This window comes from Balaenoptera ricei, chromosome 2, assembly GCF_028023285.1.
Source record: "Balaenoptera ricei isolate mBalRic1 chromosome 2, mBalRic1.hap2, whole genome shotgun sequence".
Classification (NCBI taxonomy): Eukaryota; Metazoa; Chordata; class Mammalia; order Artiodactyla; family Balaenopteridae; genus Balaenoptera; species Balaenoptera ricei.
The window spans coordinates 10,495,625-10,521,114 of NC_082640.1; the positions used below are offsets into that span (position 1 = coordinate 10,495,625).

The following is a 25,490-nucleotide window of genomic DNA, read 5'->3' on the forward strand; positions in this document are numbered from 1 at the left end:
CAAGATGAATGGTTTTTTCACGCCTGCTAACACAGCGTCCATTCTGCAGCCCATGGATCAAGAAGTAATTCTGACTTTCAAGTCTTATTATTTAAGAAATATATGTTGTAAGGCTATAGCTGCCACAGACAGTGATTCCTTTGATGAATCTGGGTAAAGTCAATTGAAAACCTTCTGGAAAGGATACACCATTCTAGATTCCATTAAGAACATTCATGATTCATGGGAAGAGGTCAAAATATCAGCATTAACAGGAGTCTGGAAGAAGTTGATTCCAACCCTCATGGATGACTTTGAGGGGCTCAAGCCTTTATGGGGGGAAGTAACTGCAGATGTGGTAGAAATAGCAAGAAAACTAGAATTAGAAGTGGAGCCTGAAGATGTGACTGAACTACTACAATCTCATGGTAAAACTTGAACAGCTGAAGAGTTGCATCTTACGGATGAGCAAGGAAAGTGGTTTCTTAATGTGGAATCTACTCCTGGTGAAGATGCTGAGAAGACTGTTGAAATGACAACAAAAAACTGAGAATATGACATAAACTTAGGTGATGAAGCAGCAGCAGGGTTTGAGAAGACTGACTCCAATGTTGAAAGAAGTTCCACTGTGGGTAAAATGCTACCAAACACCATCGCAGGTCACAGAGGAATCGTTCATGAAAGGAAGAGTCAATCGATGAGGGAAACCTCGTTGCCTTTTAAGAAGTTGTCACGGTCACCCCAGCCTTTAGCAGCCACCGTCCTGATCAGTCAGTAGCCACCAGCATCAAGGCAAGACCCTCTACCAGCCAAAAAATTACAACTCGCTGAAGGATCAGATGCTAGCATTTTTTAACAATAAAGTATTTTTTAATTAAGGTATGTGCATTGTTTTTTTAGATGCAATGCTACTGCACACGTAAGAGACTACAATATATTGTAGACATAACTTTTATATGCACTGGGAGACCAAAAACTTCACGTGACTTGCTTTATTGTGATATTCACCTTATTGCAGGGGACTGGAACCGAACCTACAATATCTCCAAGGTGTGCCTGTATTCAGTTGAATTCGAGATGACAGCAAAATATCCAGGTTGCTGGAAATGAAAAACATGAACTTGGGGACTTTCCTGGTGGCGCAGGGGTTAAGAATCTGCCAGCCAGTGCAGGGGACACTGGTTCGAGTCCTGGTCCAGGAAGAGCCCACGTGCCGTGGAGCAACTAAGCACAACTACTGAGCCTGCGCTCTAGAGCCCGCAAGCCACAACTACTGAGCCCACATGCCGCAACTACTGAAGCCCACGCACCTACAGCCCGTGCTCCGCAACAAGAGAAGCCTCCGCAATGAGAAGCCCACGCACCATAAGGAAGAGTAGCCCCCGCTCGCCGCAACTAGAGAAGCGCAGCAATGAAGACCCAATGCAGCAAAAAAAAAAAAAAACCACATGAACTTGGGAGACAGCAAGAGGTACATCTTTGGCTGTCAATCACACAGAGCTATCCACTGAGCCATGATGTCAGAAGAAATTGCTAACTGTGAGAATATATAGAGAAAAGAGAAATGCTCCAAGAACAGATCTTTGATGAGTATACATTTTGGGAATGGATGGATAAATCTAAGTCAGAGAAGAAAAATTCAGAGAAGAGTCCAGTCATGGAAGCAAAGACAGGCGAGCATTTCAGGAAAAGGGGCATCCACAGGTTCAGATGCTGAAGTGAGGATGGTGGCATCCTTTAGAGCTGGCTGTGTTCGTACCTTCTACGCCCCCAGCCATTATTTGTGGCAGTCACTAGTAATACTTCGATGAACATGAGCGTTGTACACAAGCAAGGTTAGAACAGAACAGAAAGTTTAGCTCTTGTCTTTTCTCACCACAAAATAATAAAATTCCTCTAAGACAGGCACAGCATGTAATTTAGTTTGCTTTGTTCTAATGAAATCACATTGATTGCTCTATGTGTCACACCTCTAATGCTTAAATGATGCAGTGCACAATTAAAGGAGTGACTCATATATGCAGACACGCGTAACCGGTGGTGTTCTCTCTAATTATCAGCTTACATTTACTGAGGACTGTAATTTGACAAGACCTGGAGATGCTATAGGAAATATACTGACCTTTGGTAGATAAACAATTAAGAGAATTAAAGGAACAGGAAAGGAAGACACCTCCAAAGATTACCCATCTCATGTTCTGCCTTAACTACATCCTTCAAGGCAGAGAATCTTCCATAGCAACCCACACACGCTCGTGTGATTAGTGGTTCCCAGGTCAGAATGGCCTGGGAACACATGTAGGGGCTCAGCAAGTCACCAGATTGTACAACAGGGATTTGAACTGTGTGGGTCCGTTTATATGCAAATTTTTTCAATAAATATTTTTAAATTGTGTGTAGAATATCATGTACAAGACTTAAAGTGGAGAACCTATCTTTACAGGCATAAGGGGAGTGACAGTTAATATAAAATTAACAATGCGCTACGATTCTTACTCTTTTACCACTCTGCTTTCAAAGAATTACTTTATTGTACAGAATGCCTCTCTCTCGTAAATGGAGAAACTGCGTATCAGCCTATCAACACAAAGTAGTTTTCTAAAACATGTACCAATGCTTCCATTACTGTATGATGAATATGGCTGTAATATGCCTTAAAATTTTATAAGATTCACTCATTAGTGTATCGGCTGGTTTATGGTGAAGCAATTGTATCGATGACACCACGTGACATAAGGCAACCATACCGCTGCTTCTTCCTTATCAATGCACGAATCGTCCCTGTAAGTAAATATGAATTTCTTCTTCACATCATCTTTTCATTTTTGATGTTTAGTGTTAGTATAACACCTACAGTGTTTTGGATCATCTAAGACAATACTGATGTAGGTACCGACAGATGATTCATCTTGTAAACAGACGACATAAACTTACAGCATCAGTAGAGACAGTACAGTACTTTCACTGTATTTTCTCTTCCTTATAATTTTCTTAATAACATTTTCTTTTCTCTACCTTAACTTATTATAAGAATATAGTATATAATACACATAATATACAAAATATGTGTTAACTGGCTTATCAGTAAGGCTTCTGGTTAACAGTAGGCTATTAGGAGTTAAGTTTGAGGAAAGTCAAAAGCAGATTTTTGCATAAGTAAATAAGGAGATTTTTGACGGCAACGGGGGGTCGGCGCCCCTCAACCCCCCACTGTTCAAGGGTCATTGTATTCTCTGGCTCTGGCCCACCCCTACTGCGGAGCCTCTAATGCCTCCTCAGGGTCCCACTCAGCCATGCGCAGGAAGGCCCTCCAGGCTGTCTCATGTGCCCTGGACCCTGGGGATCACCGTGCAGCCAAGGCCTCTAACGCCTCAAATCTACGGCAAAGTCCTCACAAGGGTGCGACTCACCGCACGGGTGAAACCTTGGACTATTCCACAAAGGGGCCTGCAGTGAGGCGTGCAAAGCCAGCGGCGCAGCCTTGCATTCACAGGGCCCCGTGAAGTGCTCACGACACAGTGCTTCTAGCGTGTCCTGGTTAGTTACACCTCCCTCCTCCAGGACTCCCTCCTCCAGGACATCCAGTCTCCTGGATCCCCCCCACCCCGACCCTCGCCGTCTGCCTGCTCACTCTCCGCAGGTGAACTCACTGCCTACTTTCCCGCGAGTTCAGAAACCAGCCGGTGACGGCGATCAGCAAGCTCCGGATGAAAGCATGCGTGGCTCCCGGGAGACCACGCGCTGCTGTACACGGGAATCCTGTCTTACGGCTCTATAGCTCCCGGGCCTAGAACAGCTCCTGGCACTTAGTAGGTACTCAGTAAATATGAGCCACATGGGTGGATGAATGAATGAATGGTGGGCTCTGGAGTCAAACAGAGAGACGTGGCTTCAAACCCCAATTCAGTCACTTATTAGCTTTTTGACATTAGGCAACTTATTATAATTTTCTTGGTCTGTTTCCTCCTGTAGAAAATAGACAATTACCCCTGTCATATCGCTGAAGGAATTAAGAGAGATTATGGAGGTAAAATGCCCAGCACAGTGCCTGACACAAAGTAACTGATCCATAAATAATATTTTCTCTTTCTCCACAGCAGAGAGCACACATCTGCCATTTGGTTGATGTCTCCTGCAGCATCTGGGAAAGTGCTGGGCATGTGAGAGACACGCAAGCAATGCTTGCTGAACTAAATTGCGGTAACAGGAGAAAACTGCAGTGAAACAGCAATCATTTATATTTATGAGCATTTTCTAGCATTGACTTCTGTATGCTCATTTTCTTCTTGGAAGTGAGTAGCCTCTTTTTAAAATTTCCTCTTTAAAATCACCTACATTTAGGAAAGGCTTTAAGTCACAACTTATACGACAGCAGCAACATGAGAAATAGCATCAGTATAAAACTAAACGTGGTCAGAGATGGGGGTAGGATGACATGAGCAGAGGCAAAAAGAGAAGAAAAGAATTTATTCCATTCAAAGAAAGGGTAAGTTCCTTTAAAAAATTGTCTACGCTGATTCTTCTCTGCCACCTCAGATCCATTCTTCACTCTTCTTTGCCTTGCTCTGTGACCCCCAAATCTAACCTCTACAGACTGGGGTTCCTGGGCTCCCTTGCTCTCTGGCTTCCAGCTGGGTTCAGCCAACAGGGAGCACAGGTAGGAGGCTGGAAGGAGGGAGAAGAGGTCGAGGTTTTCCTCCCCTCACTTGCTCTCTTTCTCCCAGTAGCTGTACAGTTGTCCCTCAATATCCACAGGTTCTGCATCCACGGATTCAACCAACCGGATCTGTGGATGTGGAACCTACGGACACAGAGGGCTGACTCGGCATCTGCGGATACGGCAGAGGGCTCTGGAACCAATCCCTCGCAGATACAAAGGGACGACCATATTCCTTTAGGCAGCAGCTCCCGACAGGCAGCTGTCCTCCACAGCCCTACTTCTCACCAGGCTCTGCAGTGTGGTCCCTCCTTCTGCCCTTCAGACCCAGCGGTAGGAATGATTTCTCAATGCTGTTCATCTGTGGGTATCTCACCGTTTATTCTTGGTTCTTCAATGCCCTCTACCTCTGTAAACAGTCCTCTCAGTTAAACCCTCTGAACTGGTTCTTTCCTTCCAGTTCCTGAATGACAGGGTACATTTATATTTATCATTTTAAAAAGGACCTACTAAGAATTCTTCTATTATACCACTGATACTTTCATTTTTAAAGATCATTTAAAAAGCTTCTCTAGAATTTAACAATGCCAATTCAAATTAAGTAAAATAAAAAAACAGATGTAAAAAAACCTGGAAACATGGAAGAATTATAAGGCAGATGTGCTTGAATTATAACTGAGATATATTTCACCCTGATTGTAAATTGGAATACTTTTCCCCAATAAACAATGTTGTAAAACAATAATCCTTTAGGCCAGCTGAAAATAAGCTTACTTTCTTAATGGTATGCCTACAATATGGTCCTGTTGTGCTATTTCCTGGACCATACGGTGCAATAGTTCAATAAGCATGAACGAGATTATTTGTATGGTTACAAATCCAGAGTCTCACTGTGTAGCTGCTCACATCGTACTCTACGTGGATGGCGCTGCAGCACACGACTCCAGGCAACCCGCTGCGATGGTGCCCTTGACACTGTGCAACATGGCGGCCCCATCTAAATCCCAATAATTCAGCGTCTTAGGTGGACATTCCCCAAAGACCTGAAGGACAGAGTCTTACACAGTTATGAGAGCAGGACAGATTGTTCTGAGAACCAGTTAAGTCTCCACACTTGCATAAGACCTGGAGGTTCCTCCAGGTATGGGTGGCAAAGGCACTAACATGCATGGCCACTAAGTTCTGGGCCCCAGCACACCTTGATAACAGGAGCTGCTGTTTACTGACAGTTTCAGTGTCCCATGTACTGCGCGAGATATTATTTCTAATCTTCACACAACTATCAACACTACTACTGCTAATAAGGGCTTAAACTTCATGGGTTTCTTTCTATGTGCTCTTCATTGCACTAAATACTTTACAGGCATGATCTTAATAGGTAGGTACCACTGCTCTCTCCTTTTTAAAAATGAAAAACTGAGGTGCAGTGAGGTTAAGCATTTCAAATTCTAACACACAGTAGGTTGCAGAAACAAGATCCTATAAGGGTCTTTAAGGTTTAAATATCTTACCCAAGGTGGACCACATGTCGGGGAGCCACAATTCAAAGCCATATTTGCCTAAAAATCATGCCTGACATTTTTGGAACTGAAGACCAAAGGATAATTTTCTACACCAAAGGCTGAGCTCAGAGGTTGGCTCCAAGCAACTTATATTCACAATTTATCATAAACTGAATGATAGCAAATTTGAAGGCACTTATAATTAAATACTAATGTACTTGTACATAAAGGAAGCTATGTTCCTGAGAATTTAATGTACAACACATAACTACAATTATGTAGATATGTTTGGCATAAAACCAACATAAGAAAAATGGAAGACTCTAAATTGCCACAACTTTTTAAAAAATAATATAAAGACCAGGGTACAAATTCCATGTTGTGATTAGTTTTTTCATAAGAACAACAAACAAAGATGTTTTGGAATCATGAGGACAGGAGAAAAATTTTGTCATTCAGCTACAAACTGCCAAAAGGAACTCACTCAACCTAAACATTCCAGAATATGGTGTTGGTGGCTTAAATCAGCAGGCAGGAAAAAGAACACTACAATAAAGCCCCTTCCTGAATCCTTTTTTTGTTTGTTTTTTGGTCCCTTGTGTGTAAACATTGGGAAGCACAGAATCAACACAAAGATCTATTATATATACCAGCACTTAAAAGAAAAAAAATGACTGTTATTTCTAATTAAATTTCATACTTGTTTTGTGTAGAGAAGTATATTCTCTCCTACTTCAGAAATTACTCTAAGTTATCCTGTTAGTACCTCTATGATGGGCTGAGGCTTTCTATCTGTTTTCATAAACTTTAGGTTATTTATTAACTCCTTTACTGGATGTAACATATGAGAGAGTAAGACATTGCTGAGGCATCTCTGCTTCCAACAGTAAATGCCTCACACATAGTAGACGATCAATAAAATTCTGTTGAAATTTTGTTAAATGAGTAAGACATTTTATTATTAAAACAAAAGCATCATCTTTGCTTACGTTTCCCAGAAAATAGGAAATATGTGACATGAACTTACATGGCTTGGTGGATAACTCGGGATTTCTCCAGAAGGTATTCAGAAATCTGTGCTCCCACGACAGCCCCAGAAGGGGTAAATTTCATTTCTAAGTATTTTCCAAATCGGCTGGAATTGTCATTTATAATAGTGCAGGCATTGCCAAAGGCTTCCACCAAATTATTCACTTGTAAAATCTTCTCTTGCAGGGTTTTGTTATTAGCCTAGAGAAAATGGCAAGATATAAAAAAATGTAAAAAATTAATTTTGTATAGAATGGAATGTCTCTTCTTTGATAAGCACTTTATGTAGATGTAAACATACAAGTGCATCTTCTTGGTTTGTTGCCAGAAGTTACAACCTAGTATATTTTTCCCCTCCTGCTGGTGCATTCACTCACTTCCTTTCTTAGAGGGGCGAAGAGATCCTTTACACTTTTTCTATTCAAATACAGTGCTGTTAAGTTCCTGATTTACAAACACAATTTATAAGCAGTCTACGCATACTGAGATACATCTCAAACTTTGTTATTCCTCCTCTACCTACATGGGTCCCCATCCACATGATCCCCAAAACTGTGGACCAACTTCCCTTGCTTCCATGGAAGCTGTCAAACCTGCAACTAGAGGAGTAAAGGTAACGTGTGAACTCAGAAGTAGAGGAGAGGGAATAATCGTGAAAATCAAGAACAGCTCGGGTGTGTGGAAGGGAGATGTGGATCCCTGGTCCAGGCCAGCAGGCCTACGTGGCTGGCCCTCTATTTTCTCCTACACCATCTCACATTTTCCTTCCCCAAAACAAGCATCATGGTGGGTTTTTTTTCTTTACCACTTTACCTGAAATTCCACCAGAAATTTATTTCGGTTAACAACCAACCTCTTTTAGAAGGCATCCCCCCTCTTAGAGGTTTAAGGAGGTATCAGTCATTCACATCTTAGTAGAAATGGATCAAGTGGATTATTTTCAGTGTAATACCTTGCTGAAGTCAGCTGTGTTAAAGGTACGGAAATGTTTATGTAAGGGAGAGGAGCAGCAGGTATTTCTGGAACATGAGCTACATTAGAATTTGGGTGGGCTGAGGGGGCATTCACAGTGCGGTTTGGGGGGCATATAAGGATTTTGGATATCCTCTAAAAGAGGCAATAAAGGGCGAGAGAAGAGAGGAGCAAGAATTGGGATAAACTTGACTCTTTTTAAATGTTGTTTGGGGCTGGCCTTGCACTCATGAAAAAGGTGAGAAAACATCAACCTCCTGTATTAGGTAGCAGTGCCCTGCTACGTAAGGTTTGGAAGACTGTGTATTACAAAGGTAAATTCCATCCACCAAACATACCATTTTTGCATCTGCTAAATCTTTATCAAGGAGATAACTAAAAGACACACTCAGTTCCGATAAGGGTAGAATTCTTTTGTTTTTATATCACCATCTCCAATTAATATCAAGTCACATTTTTAGATCTAGCACAAAATAAAGATATTAAATAAACATTAGATGTGCTGACATCCACAAAACAACATTCATACGAGTTAATCCATTATTGACGAGAGCCTCTATCGACTTCACAAATCAAGAAAGAATAGCAAAGGCCCTTGCGGAAGGCCCCTGAGTAAATTAATTCAGGTGTTCAACTCTTCCACGCCAGGAGAGTATGCTGTGCCACACCATCCCAACTCTCTCCAAAATGACATTTATTTCAGTGAACTTAAAAGCTTGTAGAGTGATGCTTATCCCAGAAGTAAGGAGAGGGAAGTGGATGGGCAAGGGGATGGGGAAGGGATTGAGATGACAGCCCTGAGGTAGGCCCCCCTTCCTGGCCGCTACTGGCTCTTCCAGTTCTGAGGGGTCACAGGCCTGGTTACTAGTATATTTCTATTCCATACCCACACCCATGATGGAAAACATATAACCAGTCGATTGATTTTTAACAGGAACATGAAATTCTTTTGACACATTATTTTGACAATGAATTAGACTCAATTAAGCAGCTGTTTTGACACCATGAGGCACCCTTTTATACAGTGGTTGGGTCTGGCCTTGTACCCACAGTGCTTTGTAGCACAAGATTCCTATAATCACTGTGACGGCAAAAATTTTAAGATGACTCTACTTTTAACTATGCAAATCACTATAAACATTTTCCAAGGGATAAGTTGTACACAATTATTTTTTTTTTAGCCATTAGCCTAATGAGAACACATTATTCTTGATTTATCTTATTTCAAGGACTCTACTTGGAAAATCAAACCAAGTCTCTATCCTCAACATCCCATTTTTAAAAATTAAGGTAAAATTACATAGAGTGAGATTCGTCCTTTATATAGTTCTGAAAGTTTTTACAAACATATGTGACCATAAATCTCCCACTATAGTCCACACACAGAACAATCCCATCACCCCCAAAATTGTCTCATTACTCTTTGCAACCCTTCCCTCCACTCTCAGCCGCCAAAAATCCCTGATTTGTTTTTGTGCCTACGGTTTTAAATCTGCAAGAATGACACAGCAAGTGAACCATACATGTAGTCTTCTTAATCTGCTTCTCTGACTTAGCCTAATGCATTTGAGATTTATCCAAATCTCATCCAGTGAGCTTCATTGCTTGTATCAGTGTTCATTCTTTTTTATTGCTGAGTAATATTCCATGACATGGATGTACCATAGTTTGTTTATTCATTTCCTAGTTCTGTTGTTTCCACTCTCTGGAGATTATGAACAAAGCTGCTATAAATTATTTGTCTGTAGCTTTTTTGTATGAACATGGGTTTTCATTTCACTTGAACAAATACCTAGGAGTAGGATTGCTGGGTTGTATGATAAGTATGGTTAGACTTTCTAAGAAACTTCTGAGCTGTTTTCCAAAGTGGCTGTACCATTTTGCATTCTCATCAGCAACACAGGAGAGTTTCATCCACTTCCTCTATGTTCTTGCCAGCACTTAGCATTGTCAGGTTTTAAAAAAAAATTTAGCCATTTTAATGGGTATATAATGGTGTCTCACTGTGGTTTTAATTTGCATTTCCCTAATGACTACTGGTGTTGAACATCATATTTTCATTTCCTTTTTTTGCCATTTACATATCATCTTTGCTGAAATGGCTAGTCAATTTTTTTGTTCATATTTAAATTGTTATTTGATTTCTTATTATGGAATTTTAAGAGTTTTTAAAAATATATCTTCTGGATACAAGTCATTTATTAGATATGTGACTTACAAATAGTGTCTCTGAGTCTGTAGCTTGTGTTTTCATTTTCTTAACAGTATCATTCAGAGAACAGAATGTTCTTAATTTTGGTGAAATCAAACTTTTCCCTTTATGGATTATGCTTTTTATGTTGCATCTAACAGCTCTTTGCCTGACCCAAAATGACAAAGAACAAAGTTAACTGACTTAATTTTCTTCTAGAAATTTTACAGTTTTTGGTTTAATCTTTAGGTCTATGATCCATTTGAAGTTAATTTTTTATAGCATGTGAGGTCTAGAGTAAGGTTCAATCCTTTTGTATGCACATATTCCAGCACCATTTGTTAAAAGACTATCATTAATTGACCTTTCACCTTTGCTGAAAATCAATAAATCATATATGTGCAGATTTTTATTCTATTCCATTGATCTGTATACCATCTTTTCTTTAATAACACACTGTCTTGACTATCAAAGCTTTTATAGTGAGTCTTGAAATCAGGTAGTATTTATTAATCCTCCAATTTTGTTCTTTTTCAAAACTGATTATTATAGTTCCTTTGCCTTTCCATATACATTTTTGATTCAGTTTGTCAGTTTCTAAAAAAATAAAAGCCTGCTGGGATTTTTACTGTAAACTACATTGAATCTACAGATCAATCTGTGGAGGATTGACATCTTAATAATATTGAGTCTTTTAATCCATGAATATGTCATATCTCTCCTATTATTCAGGTCTTCTTTGATTTCTTTTATCAACTTTTTCTATTTTTCAGCATATAAATCTTGTACATGTTCTGTAAGATCTAGATTTCAATAGTTCATGTTTTATGGTGCTAATATAAATGATCCATTTAAGTTTAAACTGATCATTGTTAGTATGTATATAATTAATTTTTGTATATTGACTCCCCTTTATCTTGCTGGTAACAAAGGAAGAGGAAGTAAGGAAAGCATTCAGTGAATACGTTAGGGCAAAAAACAGAGAAAATCACCTCTAGAAAGCCTTGCCATACAAATACAAATATACGATTTTTAGAAATTTCATGTAATGTCTGAAACATTTATATTAACATATTTCCATACAAATGTTAATATAAATGTTTCAGACATTACATGAAATTTCTAAAAATCTTATATTTGTATTTGTATGGAAATATGTATGGAAATATGTTAATATAAATGTTTCAGACATTACATGAAATTTCTAAAAATCGTATATTTGTATCTGTATGGAAATATGTATGGAAATATGTTAATATAAATGTTTCAGACATTACATGAAATTTCTAAAAATCTTATATGTTCTGGTATAATGTTATAAGTAATAATCCTAGTTATTACTTTAAAATGTATATCTCAGAAATAACTAATTTTCTTGTCAACTGCATTATTATGAACTTTCATCAAATCTTTAACCATGGTCATTTTTAAGTCTTTTGTCATTTACAGACAGTTCTGGGTGTACTCTGATGATTTTGCAAATATGTTCCTATAAAAGGGTTTCATCTTCAAGAAATTCATGGAAAAGACTCTGACAAGTACAGGTTTCTGGTAACTGACTGTACTGCTGAACAGAATGAATAAGCATTTTCAGAACTCTAATGAAAAACTGATGAACTCATAAAAGTGCTAACAAAAGATCAAGATGAAAAAAAAAATTAATTACATGGGACTGAGTGAACTGATGAGGATGAGTATAATTTTTGTGACTTTCTGTCTGAATCTAAAAAAAAAAAAAAAAATCCCACAAGGACTCAGAGGCAAAGAATATACAAATCAATTTTCACTGCAAAGTAAAGGAGCTGTTACAGTGGAGGATTACTGGACTGAATGTCAATACTATGACATAGTATGAGTGTGTTTCATGTTTGGTAATTGCAATCATTGTTGCTTTTGTTGTGGTCATCCATGTACAATGCTTGGTGTCAGTCGATTTATCTCTTGTAAAAATAAAATACAGTGTGTGTGTGTGTGAAAAAAAAAATAAATAAATAAATAAATAAATAAATAAAGTCAAAAAAAAAAAAAAAAAAAATCCCACAAGGACTCAGAGGCAAAGAATATACAAATCAATTTTCACTGCAAAGTAAAGGAGCTGTTACAGTGGAGGATTACTGGACTGAATGTCAATATTATGACATAGTATGAGTGTGTTTCATGTTTGGTAATTGCAATCATTGTTGCTTTGGTTGTGGTCATCCATGTACAATGCTTGGTGTCAGTCTATTTATCTCTTGTAAAAATAAAATACAGTGTGTGTGTGTGAAAAAAAAAAAAAAAAATGCAGGCAAACACTGGAAGACCTTGAAAAAGTCCTTAACTCTCAACCTCTGTCTTCTTCCTGTATTGAAATAAGATAGTTGGACTAGACAACTTCAGATGTCCTTTTCAGCAATAAAGTCAATGAGTCAAAGGAACAAAACTGAAACAAGACTTACAGATGGTTTAACAATAAATTTTGATGACTCCCTAAAAAAAAAAAAAAAAAAAGAAAGCCTTGCCTACTAAGAGTGAGAAAAGTTAGAATTTGCTTAAAACAAAACATATGCTCTTTATATTGTTATATTTTAAACTCACAAAGGACAAGTGTGTTCTAATTTCTGTGCATTATTAAATGTGGAAATTCATAAATATTAACCTAATCAGTTAAATTAAATTCTGAAGAATAACAAGTATTTCTGTTAGGACAGAGAAAAATTAAATGATACCTTTCCAAGCACTGTCAGCTGCTGAACTAGGAGATGGGCACTTTCCGTCTTTCCAGCACCACTTTCCCCGGAAATAACAATGCACTGCGCAGTGAGAAAAGGAAACTGTGAGAAGACTTGATCCTCACAAAATGCAGCTGACACACGAGAAACTAAGAGGAGAATTTCTAAAGATGTGAGACTCTCCTTACCTGATCTGAATTATATGTTACCATAGACTGGTATCCTAAGTCAGCCATGGCAAAAATGTGAGGAGGATTGGCAGTTCTCTTTGCTCCAATATACAGTTTGGAATGCTGAAGGTTAAAAAGAACATGTGCTGTAGGGCTTTTGTTCTTCTTTAAACCCTATATATTTACAGATAGAGTGCTAATTTTTAAAGCAAAAGATGAATCAAAATACAGCTTCATACCACCAAAACATTACATCCATATTACATACACACATACATGCACAAATCATGGACAATTACATAAAATAAAAGTTTGACATAAAACAACAGGGAAAAATGATATGACATAACATGACATCACTTTGGCAGTCGTATTTAAAAGGAGACTGTTTTGGAAGTGCATACCACTTCCAAAGCAGAATTTAAAGTTTCAAAATACTATGATTTCCTTAAATAAGCAGATACTTTATAAATAAGACAATCAGGTATCATTTTGTTGACTACTCCTTGGATATAATAATGTATGACATACGATCACTGCTTTTTTCCTTTCATATCATTTAACATACACTTTCTCATTTACTTTGCCCAAGATCACACAGTTAATTGATAGCAGAATTTGTGCTAAAGCCCAGGTCTTCTAAAACTTGGTCAAGGTTCATAAATATGCCATTATTCTCGTAAATCTTAAAGTGGTAGAGACTGAGAGAATTACATACTTTTCACACAAAATATTATATTAAGCACAGTATTATTCTAGAGTAATATAATATTATAATACAATATAATATTCTAGAGTACACAAATAGCTAGAAGAGTATGGATCCAATTCAAAATGAAAAACAGCCCAGCTTAACTCCAGAACACTATTTTATATTTAAACATTAGGGATGAATAATGGATAATTATGTGCTTATATTCATAAAACATATTGTCTGATATTAAGAAATTAACCAGAAGGAATTTTTAAACTCATAATGATGAGTTTTACAGCCATTAAGTATATAGTACCTATATATACAATGTAATTTTACTTTTGACTCTCCTATACTTGGTTCAGAGGTAGACATTAAGTGTACACTTTTTAGGCATCTGTTTATTGATATGATATGTAGTGTGGACCAGTTACTAATTAGCAATGACAAGAAGTAATTAACATATCTCACACAAAGACCATAAACTGCATCCAAATCGATTCATCTTCTGTTTTTTCCTATCTCTACGTTCTAACAATAATTATTTAACTGTTTATTCAAAGGATTAGATAAAATAAAATTAAATTAATTTAAATACCTGAAGAGTATAAATTTTTGTACAAAGTAAGAAAATGTGTACAAGCCACACCACATACCTCTGTGGAATAAAGACCCAGACTCTGAAAAGGGTTAAGAGCAATGAGTATGTCTCCCACATAGAAGTAAATCTGATCTCTGGAGTAACACTTCTCAAGTTGCTCTGAGACTGTATTCTATAACGAAATAAAAATAATCTCTTTTTGTTAAAAATCATTGATGGTCAATTATCATTTTAAAAGTAAACGATAAGAAATAAAACATCTGGAATCTGGAGGAAGGATCAGAAAGAAATAGATCTATTGAGAGTAAGAAGTGTAACCTCCGGTCAGCAACTATCCTTCCCCTTGATGGGTATTTTCTTTTCTTTCGAGAGCTGTAGAGGGATGTCATTGTTACCTGTGTTTTCCACAGAATATATTATATGTTACAGGGATTATATATACACAATGCTTTCAAGGAAGTAAGTAAATGCAGTAGTTGAAGTAAAGAGAAAGAACACTAGAAAAGGGAAGAGACGATATAGTGAACATGATTTTATTCCAAATGAAGGTTATTCAATGGCTCTGTGGAATGTCTTAGTTCCTTTGCTTAAATGTTTGGCTTTGAGGCAGAGTAAAAAGTACAGAAAAGTAACTTCCACAATTGATAAATCATATGAATACATGGAATCAATTTTAACAGTGCCAGACATCATCATTTATAGTATATGACACAAGACCAAAAGATCTTGGGTCAAAAAAGAGACAAAAAAATAAAACACAGACAACAGAAACAAACAAACCCAGTGTTTAATACATAGGTCAGCAATATGATTAGTAAAGCCTTCTTTATAATCCATAAGCTTAGGACTTCACATCATTGGAAAATCTGATACACAAAGATTCATAAAGGTGTTGGCAATCTCTGGCTTACAAACACTATTTGATTACAAGATGTTTGATGTTCTCAAGAAAGATTATTCTGAGGAAGTACTTGAGTTGTTTATGCAACCCAAAATTTACCAAATGACTACTTCGGTTCAGAATATGCCTCCTGATTTGCTGCACTTTTAAGCAAAATGCTCAGGAATGTATCAGAAGTATTAAAAAAAGAAAAGCCTGTGGATCAGGCAGGGTAGTGATCCCAACCTTTTACTGAAAAGGAGCCTTATTATTTCTCTAATGATGTGATTATCTGACATAAAAGGTGATGAGGAAAAAGAGGATGAGACTATAATTTACTGGCTTGGACTGGTACCTTCATGAGAGATGTCTGAAATATTTCTGAGGTCACTGGGATAAGAAGCTTCAAGCAGAATTCATTTCCCTAAAAGCTGGGCTCTGTGATCCCACGAGGGGTCCACTGACCATGGTAAGAGACAGGCTCTCAAGATATCTTCGAGGCTTTAGGTCCTGCCACTGAGATGGTGATGTAGGAAGCAAATTGCCCCTTTGAGACTCCTGGGGAGAATTGAGGGGAAGAAGGGGTCTTGGACCTAAGCAACTCAAGCTTGTGGGAACTAGCACTTTTGTAATTTGAATATAAAAAAGAAGAAAAAGTTGACACCAGGCTGGAGAGATCTGCAAATGGGAGTTACACACAGTAAAACTGAAGACTGAAAGAGAGATGATTAGGAAGCTAAGAGATGACAAAAGCATGAAACCTACAGATGCTATTCAAAGAGCCTCCTGCTCAAACCACTTCCATAAATTTTTTTTAAATAGACAGAATGTTTAAGTTTAATTAAGCTGAGTTTCTTACCTCGTCCAAAACTTCTAGGGTTGCTAAATCATCTACATCCTTGAGGTTGGAAATTAAAGATCTGCTGAAGTTACTTTTCTTGGTGTAAAGACGTTCATGCCTGAGGAGCAATAAAAAAGAAAACCCTTTCTGATTTGAGAACTTATTACTAATCATAGTAAAAGTCGAATTTAGATACTAAGAAACTGAAAAACATCTATGAAGCTGATTTGCTAAATTCAACGATAACAATTTACCAGAAAACAACCTCATGTATTTGATTTGTCTTCCCCTCTTCACTGGGAAAATGCAACACATTAAACTTACTTCATGGATGATAAAAAGAGCTCATTATTTCCATCAAGAACTACCTTATATATAATATTCTTTAAAGCTTCCTCTAAATGCCGATGTGTGATTTAATCTGTTACAAAGTGGTGAGTTGGAGCGATTTTCACTCATTAGATTTCCAGTTTTGCCTGAGGTAGTGTTAGCCCACTGGTAGTCAAGGAATGATAATTTGAAAAATTATTATTCAGCAGAATTTAAGAGGAATACAAAATAAGCCGCACTGGGGACTTTTAAAAGGTAAAATGTATGCAGAAAATTGATTTCAGGTACTAGGAAGTTTATTTTCAAAGTGAAACATTTCAGCAATTTCAATAACAGCGTAAAGATCTTGATCTGACATGAGGTCTGGAGAAGTTGCTGAGGTAAACACAAGGGTTTGTTTCAACTTTTCTGGACATGAAATCATCATCCACTCTATTTTGAGCATAACTGCATTTTCAGTGTTTATTTTTGGGCAGACTGTTATGCATTTGAATCTGTCCATTAGTGAAAGGGGAAGGAATACGCAGATTACGAAGCATGATAAGAATCATACCACTTACTCACCAAACTGTAATGGTTTCTCATTGCTTAGAGAATTAAGTCACTATTGATAATGGTCCCCCCTCTACCTATGGCCAATCCCGTTTTGTGCGCTCGATTCCATCTCCTCTCACTTACTCAAGGATATCACTCCTGCTGGGTCCCTCTTTCTCTCCTGTATCACTCATTTCTCCCTCTCGACTGTTATCACATCTTCCCCAAAAGAAACAAACAATCAAACAAACCACCTGTCCTTTAGTTTGTTTCCTCCATCTACCGTTCCATTTCCTTGCTTTATAGCAAAAATCCTCAAAAGAATTATCTACACTTAACTTCTTCAATTTCACTCCACCCATTAAGAAAACCCATGTCAGTCAGGCTGTCATCACACTCCTCGTAAACAGCTTCCTTTAAGGACAGCAGTGACCTTCTTCACATTGCTGAGTACAATGGTCCATTCTAAGTCCTCATTTTACTTAACCTACTGGCAGCACTTGACAAACTCTTCTTGAATACGTTTGTCTTGGTGTCTTATGTCCTTCTCTTGATTCTCTTCCTTACCTCACTGGCATCTCCGTCTCAGTATCTTTTTCTGGCTCCTCCTCATCTTCCTACTGTCACATTTTTGAGTCTCCCAAGCTTCAGTCCTTAGAGCTATTTTCTTCTCTATCAACATGTACTTCCTGACTTCATCGCTTTAAATACCACTCGTGCACTGACAGCTCTGCTCATCTCCAGACCTAAGCACCCAGCTGCTCGCTCGACGCTTCACTTGGATGTGAAGGTGGCTGACTTAACATGTCCCAAACCTGCTCCTGCCCACGACCCTCATCTCAGCCCATGGTGATCCACTCGTCTGCTTGTCAGCCTGACCCCTGGCTCCTGACTTTTTCTCATACCCCTCCTGCAAACTATGTACAAATCCCCTCAGCGTCTTCATCAAATCCAATCCAGAACCAAACCCTTCTCACCACCATCACCTCCACTACAGTTCATCTCACACCACAGCAGCCTCCCCGCTGCCGCCTTTGCCTCTGATATCCTTCTCAACACTGCAGTCGGAGTGAGATTTTAAAAATACGTAAGATTTGTCCTTTGTCTTTTAATTTCCTCCTCAGTCCCATCTGTGTGATGAAACTTTTCACAGTCTACCTCAAATGCCACCTCTTTTAAACCCTCAGCATAATTCTGTACATCCTTCCGGACAAATATCTAAGTTAAGTCATTTCAGTCAATCACTTGTGTACAGGTCTTACCCCCTTTACTAGACTGTAAAGTTCCTCAGGATGGTGCTGGAATAGTTGGACATCCATGTGCAGAAAAAAAAAAAAAAGAATCTAGACACTAAACTTACAAAATTTTCACAAAAATTAAGTTAAAATAAGTCATAGCATATATACACTACCAAATGTAAAATAGATAGCTAGTGGGAAGCAGCTGCATAGCACAGGGAGATCAGCTCTGTGTTTTGTGACCACCTAGAGGGGTGGGATAGGGAGGGTGGGAGGGAGGGAGACGCAAGAGAGAAGAGATATGGGGATATATGTATATGTATAGCTGATTCACTTTGTTATAAAGCAGAAACTAACACACCATTGTAAAGCAATTATATTCCAATAAAGATGTTAAAATAAATAAATAAATAAGTCATAGGCCTAAATGTAAGATACAAAACTATAAAACTTCTAGAAGATAATATAGGAGAAAAAAGCTAGATAACCTTGGGTGTAGAAATGAGTGTATGGACACAACACCCAAAACATCATCCATGAAAGAAAAAAGTGATAAGGTAGACTTCATTAAAATGAAAAACTTCTGGGCTTCCCTGGTGGCGCAGTGGTTAAGAATCCTCCTGCCAATGCAGGGGACACGGGTTCGAGCCCTGGTCCGGGAAGATCCCACATGCCGCGGAGCAACTAAGCCCGTGCGCCACAACTACTGAGCCTGTGCTCTAGAGCCCAAGAGGCACAACTACTGAAGCCCGCATGCTTAGAGCCCATGCTCCGCAGCAAGAGAAGCCATCGCAATGAGAAGCCCGCGCACTGCAACAAAGAGTAGCCCCCACTCGGCACAACTAGAGAAAGCCTGCGCACAGCAATGAAGACCAATGCAGCCAAAAATATTACAAAAAAAAAAAAGAAAAACTTCTGTTCTGTGAAAGACACTGTTGGGACTTCCCTGCTGGCACAGTGGTTAAGAATCCGCCTGCCAATACAGGGAACACAGGTTCGAGCCCTGGTCCGGGAAGATCCCACAAGCCACGGAGCAACTAAGTGCATGCACCACAACTACTGAGCCTGCACTCTAGAGTTCGTGAGCCAAAACTACTGAGCACACGTGCTACAACTACTGAAGCACACACACCTAGAGCCCCAGCTCTGCAACAAGAGAAGCCACCGCAGTGAGAAGGCCGTGCACCACAACGAAGAGTAGCCCCCCTCGCCACAACTAGAGAAAGCCCACGCACAGCGATGAAGACCCAACACAGCCAAAAATAAATAAATAAATAAATAAATAAATAAATAAATAAATAAATAAATTCATAAAGTAAAAAAAAAAACTATTAAAAAAAAAGACACTGTTAAGAGAATAAAAAGTGAAGCCACAGGCTGGCAGAAAACATTTGCAAATAATATATCTGATTAAGGACTTGTATCTAATAATATGAACACTGCTTTACTCCTACTTGCAATTCTTAGATGTTTCCGTAATAATTTTTATAGCATTTACAAAAATGTATAATTATGCACTTATTTGTGTAGATAATTTAGCTAATATTTGAATCCCTTACTACAATACAAGCTCCAACATACACAAGACTATGTGTCTTTAGTTTCCCATTGTGTCCTTGGAACAAGGAGATGATTGAGAACACAGTAGGTCCTCAATAAATATTAGTCGAATGAATGAGTGAATACATATCTCCCACAATTTCTGGCACAGAATTTGCCCATAGTTGGTCTCCACATTTGCTGATCTCGACAAGAATCATCTTTCGTATCCCCTTATTTCCAAAGAAACTCATATGACATATGATTTTTAAGACAATAGAGAAAGATATCCAATTATGTATTTAATAAGTGAAGAGCCCTGAATTTTCCATCTGTTTTTATGGGTCCATTTGGCATCCAAAGACTGTTCCTGGAGAATGACAAGGAGTGGATGGGGACAAGGAGCCTGGACTCAGGCACGAGCCCTGCAGCTGAAACAGCAGGGGGGACAGTGGTCCGTGGTGAGGCTGGACTCCAGGCGCTACGGGAAGCCAATGGAATATTTTAATCAAAGGGCGGAGTGTGGAAACAATACGGTGGAGTAGCATGTTTTAGTAAAGAAAAAAAATCATTTTACTATATTCTAGAAATAAACATTATCACTAGGTAAAGAAAGCCAAGAAAAGTTAAACTTCAAGTAGTGAATGCAATTTAGGGTCATTTATTCTAAGAACATATTAGATGATAAATGTGGCATTTCAAATCAGTAGAGAAAGAAAAAAAATTCAAGAAATTGTGCTGGAACAGCTGGTTAAAATTTTGGGAATCATGTACTTTATGTAAAAATTAATTCCAGATGGATTAACAAACATAGATTTAAAATGTCATCATAAAAGTTCTAGGAGAAGATGCAAAAGAACGGCTGTGTAGTAATGGGATACAGATGGAATTTGTAAGTATGAAAAGATAGAAAGGAGAATTAAAAAATGGAAGAGATTTGACAATACAATTTTAATATGAGTATAACAAAACACAAGTAAAAGAGAAAATGGGAAAAATATTTGCAATATGTATGATGGACAAAGAATATGTCTAATATATCAAGAACTCTTGAAACTCAAAGAACGCTGAATAGGAGATACCATGAGATACTAAGATAGCAATCTTGTATTGAACACACAAGTTTTAGGCTTGTCTCTTTTAATTTGGGAAGATAAATTTATCACTATCACCATTTTCTAAAAAAGACATGTTATCACCAAAAAATGCTGGAAGCTAATAATCTTACCTAGACTAACAATATTGAAAAAGCTGAATCATATAATCTCTGTTGCTTCTTCCAACCCTGGAATTATCTGTCAACCGAAGTTTGTGTACTGATAGGTGTACTATTGTAGCGTATGGCTGACTGCTTCATTCTGAAGAGAAAAAAGTTCTTTTCCATGACTTTGAAAAACTAGGCTTTACCATTCATAAAGATTTCATCAGGGGACTTGAGAACATGCTTTGGCCCTATTCTAGAGCATAGCTCCTTTATTTAGATTTCTCTCCAGTTAAAGAGTAGAGGGGCTAAGGTATATGGGGAGTGGCCAAGCAGACAGCAATAATGGCCATAAAGCCAGGGAGGAACAGGGGTTGACTGATAAATTATTCTACATTGAACTAAATTCTGAGGTGGTTATACAGAAAATCAAAAGTTATTTCTGAAGCTATATAAATCCTTTCCTTTGTTTAGATCATGGAATTATTGACACCAACGTTGCAGTTAAGAGGCTGGGCTCTAGAATCTGAATGCTCAGATCAAATAACAAAAGATTTTGTGAGGATAAGCAAAATGGATTATTTCCTGTAAAACTCTCATTTAGAATGGGCATATGGAAATGCCTTATATATAATTGCTACTATTATTCCAGCTGTGGCCCTACCATTGACTAGCCATGTGGCCTTGGGCAAGGAACTTACTCTGCTTCTTCAGAAATAAAATGGAAATAATAATGGCTATTTCATAAGAATGTTGTGAGATTAAACGATATAATACATGTAAAGTAATTCATTCAGGGTCTGCTATGGTTAATAAATTTTTATTATTATTATTATTATTGCCTTTATGATCATAGGTTTAATCCTCATTTACTTTATACTTTATATTTATATTTAATATTTATATTGAATTATATATTTAATTTCTATTTATTTCATATTTAGTTGTCTTCACTCTCTTTTTGTCCCAGAGGTGACCCCTCTACCCTCCTCAAGCATGAACTGTAAATACATGACACTGAACTCAGCATAAACTGAGCAGGGAGTGAGAAAATGTGGGCCCAGGTCTTGCTGATGGAGGATTCACGAGCATCACTGATTCTGAAGGACTTCATTGTATTTATTATTAAGTCCTATGTATACCCTGATGGTAGCATCTCAGCAGGAAATGGGCATCGTATCAGCAAACAACTCTTCCTTTCTCTGTTTCTCCTCCCTGTGTCACTGCAGTGCTCAGGCTGATTTTACCGGTAACAGAGCTGATGCTCAGTCAGGTGCTGGAGGAACGTGGTGAAAAGGCACATGGTGTCAGGTATATGTCGGCGCCAGCACACTCCCCTCCCATCTCCCACTGCTTCAGAGTTCGGCGCTGCTCTCCACGAGGTCAGTTTAACTGGAGAAGTCCCCCGGCCATGGGGACTGCCTATTTCCATTTCTCCCCTATCTGTATTTCTGCACCACCAATGACCGCTGGACAAGCCATCACAATAGACTGCTCTAGAAAGCACTGTCAGCGTTGCTGTCACTTGGTTGGGTCTTAAACGTAATAGAGACAATGGGGCCAAAAAAAAAAGACAGTTACAGCTGTCATGACAAAGTAGCATGAGTGAAGGACTCACATTTATACTCCCTCAAGTGGCATGATTAGTTGCATCAAGAATACTTAATATTTTAAAAACTACACAATTGACCACATATAAGATCATAGGGTGTAAGAGTGAGAAAAGCAGTTAAATAAAATAGTCCAATTCCCTTTAAGAACTGTGAAAAGTGAGGTAGACAAGTTTGTGATGTGTTCACAAAAACTCAACGAACCCAGTGATTAATATGATATCTCCATTCCTGCTCTGATTCATTAGACTTCTCCCACCCTAAACACACACACACACACACACACACACACACACTAGGTAGAGCCTTAAATTGTAGGTTTCAACATCCACTACTGCATTCATTCATTCAACAAATACTTAAATTTCTGGAGCATCTAATATGTTTCAGGCACTGTTAGGAGTTGGGATAAAGCTATGAAGACAACAGATAAAGTCCCTGCTCACATGGAACACACATTCTGATGGAAGAGTTAACAATAAATTATAAACAAAAAAGATCATTTCAGCTGGGACAGGTATGTCTGGACAGATTCATTTTTGAAGGAGAATATGTTAAAATCAAGCATGCAGCCGTGGTTATTGCTTCAAACACTACCGGATTAATGGACAAAGCCATATTTGTTCACGAGGGTTTTGAAATTACACAAATCATGCAGAGTTAATTCAGGTGCATAAATTAGTTTATAAAACTTTTTTTCATGAGTTAAACACTTTAAAAGCTATTAAGGTTGTAATGAATGATTAAGAAAAACTATTTTTAAGGTGTATTCTATGAATGAAAATAAAAAGAATCATCAATTGTGAAAATATTTTACATCTTCTTATTGATACATGTCTCTTTTGGTCATTAATGTAGCCTAAGCACCTAAAACAGTAGCTGGGACATAGTAGGTACTCAATAAATAAGTGCAGGATGAATAAATGAATGAATAAATAATTATTTGTCAAAGGAAACTGTCCGATACTTTTACACTTTTTACATTTTCCTTTTGCCTTCAATTTATAGAATTAATTTCCATTGTTACTTTATTAAATATTTAATTTCTGTGAGACTTGGAGAAGGCAAAGTCAGAATCCTTCCAATAAGATTTTTGTCCTCTTGTGAAAAGTACAGCTTGTTAACCAGATTATATTTTTCATTTACTCCGTAATACTGGAGAGACATAGTTTCAGACTACAAATATTTTCTTTCTGTGTTATCAAAGGTCACAAACACCTCAGGGTAGGTTAGCATAGCTTCACTTGTATTTCAGTTCTACACACTGAAAAGAGAAACAACTCTCGCTGCTCCCTATTAAACTTTTATCCTTACTACTCAGTTGTACTACTGTAAACCAACAGCTTTATTTGCTTTTACTTTGGTTAAATATTCTCTTGTAAATATCAAGCTCCATCTTCTAAGGTGATTCAGGAGCCACTGGGGTAGTACAGAAATCCTTTGTTAAACAGAAATATAATCAATGGTTTTCTTTTACTTTCCTTATCCATCTTTAAATTCCACTAACAAAGTCACAACTGGTAATACCAATGGGCATACAGGCTCCCACTGGTGTGCCCTGGAAGACTAGTTTTTATTGATCTGCAGTTTGACCCCTTTGGCCAATCGTGCAGTTTTGAAAAGATGCTGGGGAAGGAGCACACACCAGCCGGGTCACCCAGATGAGCAGATCAGCTCTGGCGATGACTGGAGTGACAGATGTCATCGTCACCCAGCTCAGCTACACTTTCGATTGTTCTTTTCATTCACAGAGCCCTTCCTCTTTCACATATAGTTATCTGGCGGCTGAAGAAAAATGTTCCCACTGAGAAATCTTGTCGGTTTCTGCTGTGAATGTGACTCCTCTGTGCTATTATTTTAGAGTGACCCGGTTTGAGATGCTGAAATGAAACTGACACCGGTGTTTGCAAGAATATTTGATCCTCCATCTGCCAAGAGCTCCTGACATCTTTCTTCTCCTCACCCTTAGCTCAGAGACAAGTAAGAGAGCAGGGGGGAGACAGTTTCTGTAAGTAGAATCTCGCTGCGAAGATGGAGTACCATAGTTCCTTCAATGTGTAGAGTTATTAGTGCCACTGTAAGTATCTGTCAGACAAACATCAGTACAGCAAAACAATCTGGTTAAGAACAAGCATGGCTGGGACTTCCCTGGCGGTCCAGCGGTTAAGACTCCAGGCTTCCACTGCAGGGGGCACGGGTTCAATCTCTGCTCGGGGAACTAAGATCCCGCAAGCCACGTGGTGTGGCCAAAAACAAAAACAGAAAAACAAACAAACAAAAAAAAACATGGGTGAGGAGTTTCACATAGTCTGACTTTTCAAGGAACGATAGCATGAAGGGTCATGGAGAGTGTATGATTACCTTTACTACTTTAATTTTTTATAAGTATAAAAAGTATACTTTGTTTTTTAAAAAAAATTGAAAAATACCAAAAGGTATAAGAAAAAATGTCACCTGTAACTACATCCCCAATATAACCACCGTTGACATTTTGATATTTCCTTTTATTCTTTTTTATACGTACCTAGTTTTTAAACAAGTCGACAGGATTTCATCTTTGTGCCATCTTACCCTCCCAGCCTCCTTCCTCTCTGGTGACAAGGGATGAATTTCCCTGCTCTGGGCACAGGCCAGCTCTTGTGCTCGTACACCTGCTTCCTCCAGGGTCACTGCTGTGATGCACCCCTGTCATCGGCAGCACAACCTCTCCCCCGTCAGCGTACAATGTGCTCTAGTATCTCCCATCTTAAAAAAAAAATCTCTCCTTTGATTCTCCATGCCTTCCAGCTACTGCCCCATTTCTCCTCCTTT

At 38.2% G+C, this 25,490-nt stretch overlaps 1 protein-coding gene across 1 annotated transcript in view; it reads right to left on the bottom strand.

Moving 5' to 3' along the window:
• The window catches only part of MYO3A (myosin IIIA), a 184,318-nt gene that overhangs the window by 86,432 nt on the left and 72,396 nt on the right, over positions 1–25,490 (bottom strand). The window contains exons 10-14 of the mRNA XM_059909139.1: positions 16,246–16,345; positions 14,562–14,678; positions 13,230–13,334; positions 13,039–13,122; positions 7,166–7,368 (exon numbers count right to left, since the gene is read on the bottom strand). Of these exons, the coding sequence (XP_059765122.1) occupies positions 7,166–7,368; positions 13,039–13,122; positions 13,230–13,334; positions 14,562–14,678; positions 16,246–16,345 (609 nt within the window). The remainder of the gene's footprint in view (positions 1–7,165; positions 7,369–13,038; positions 13,123–13,229; positions 13,335–14,561; positions 14,679–16,245; positions 16,346–25,490) is intronic.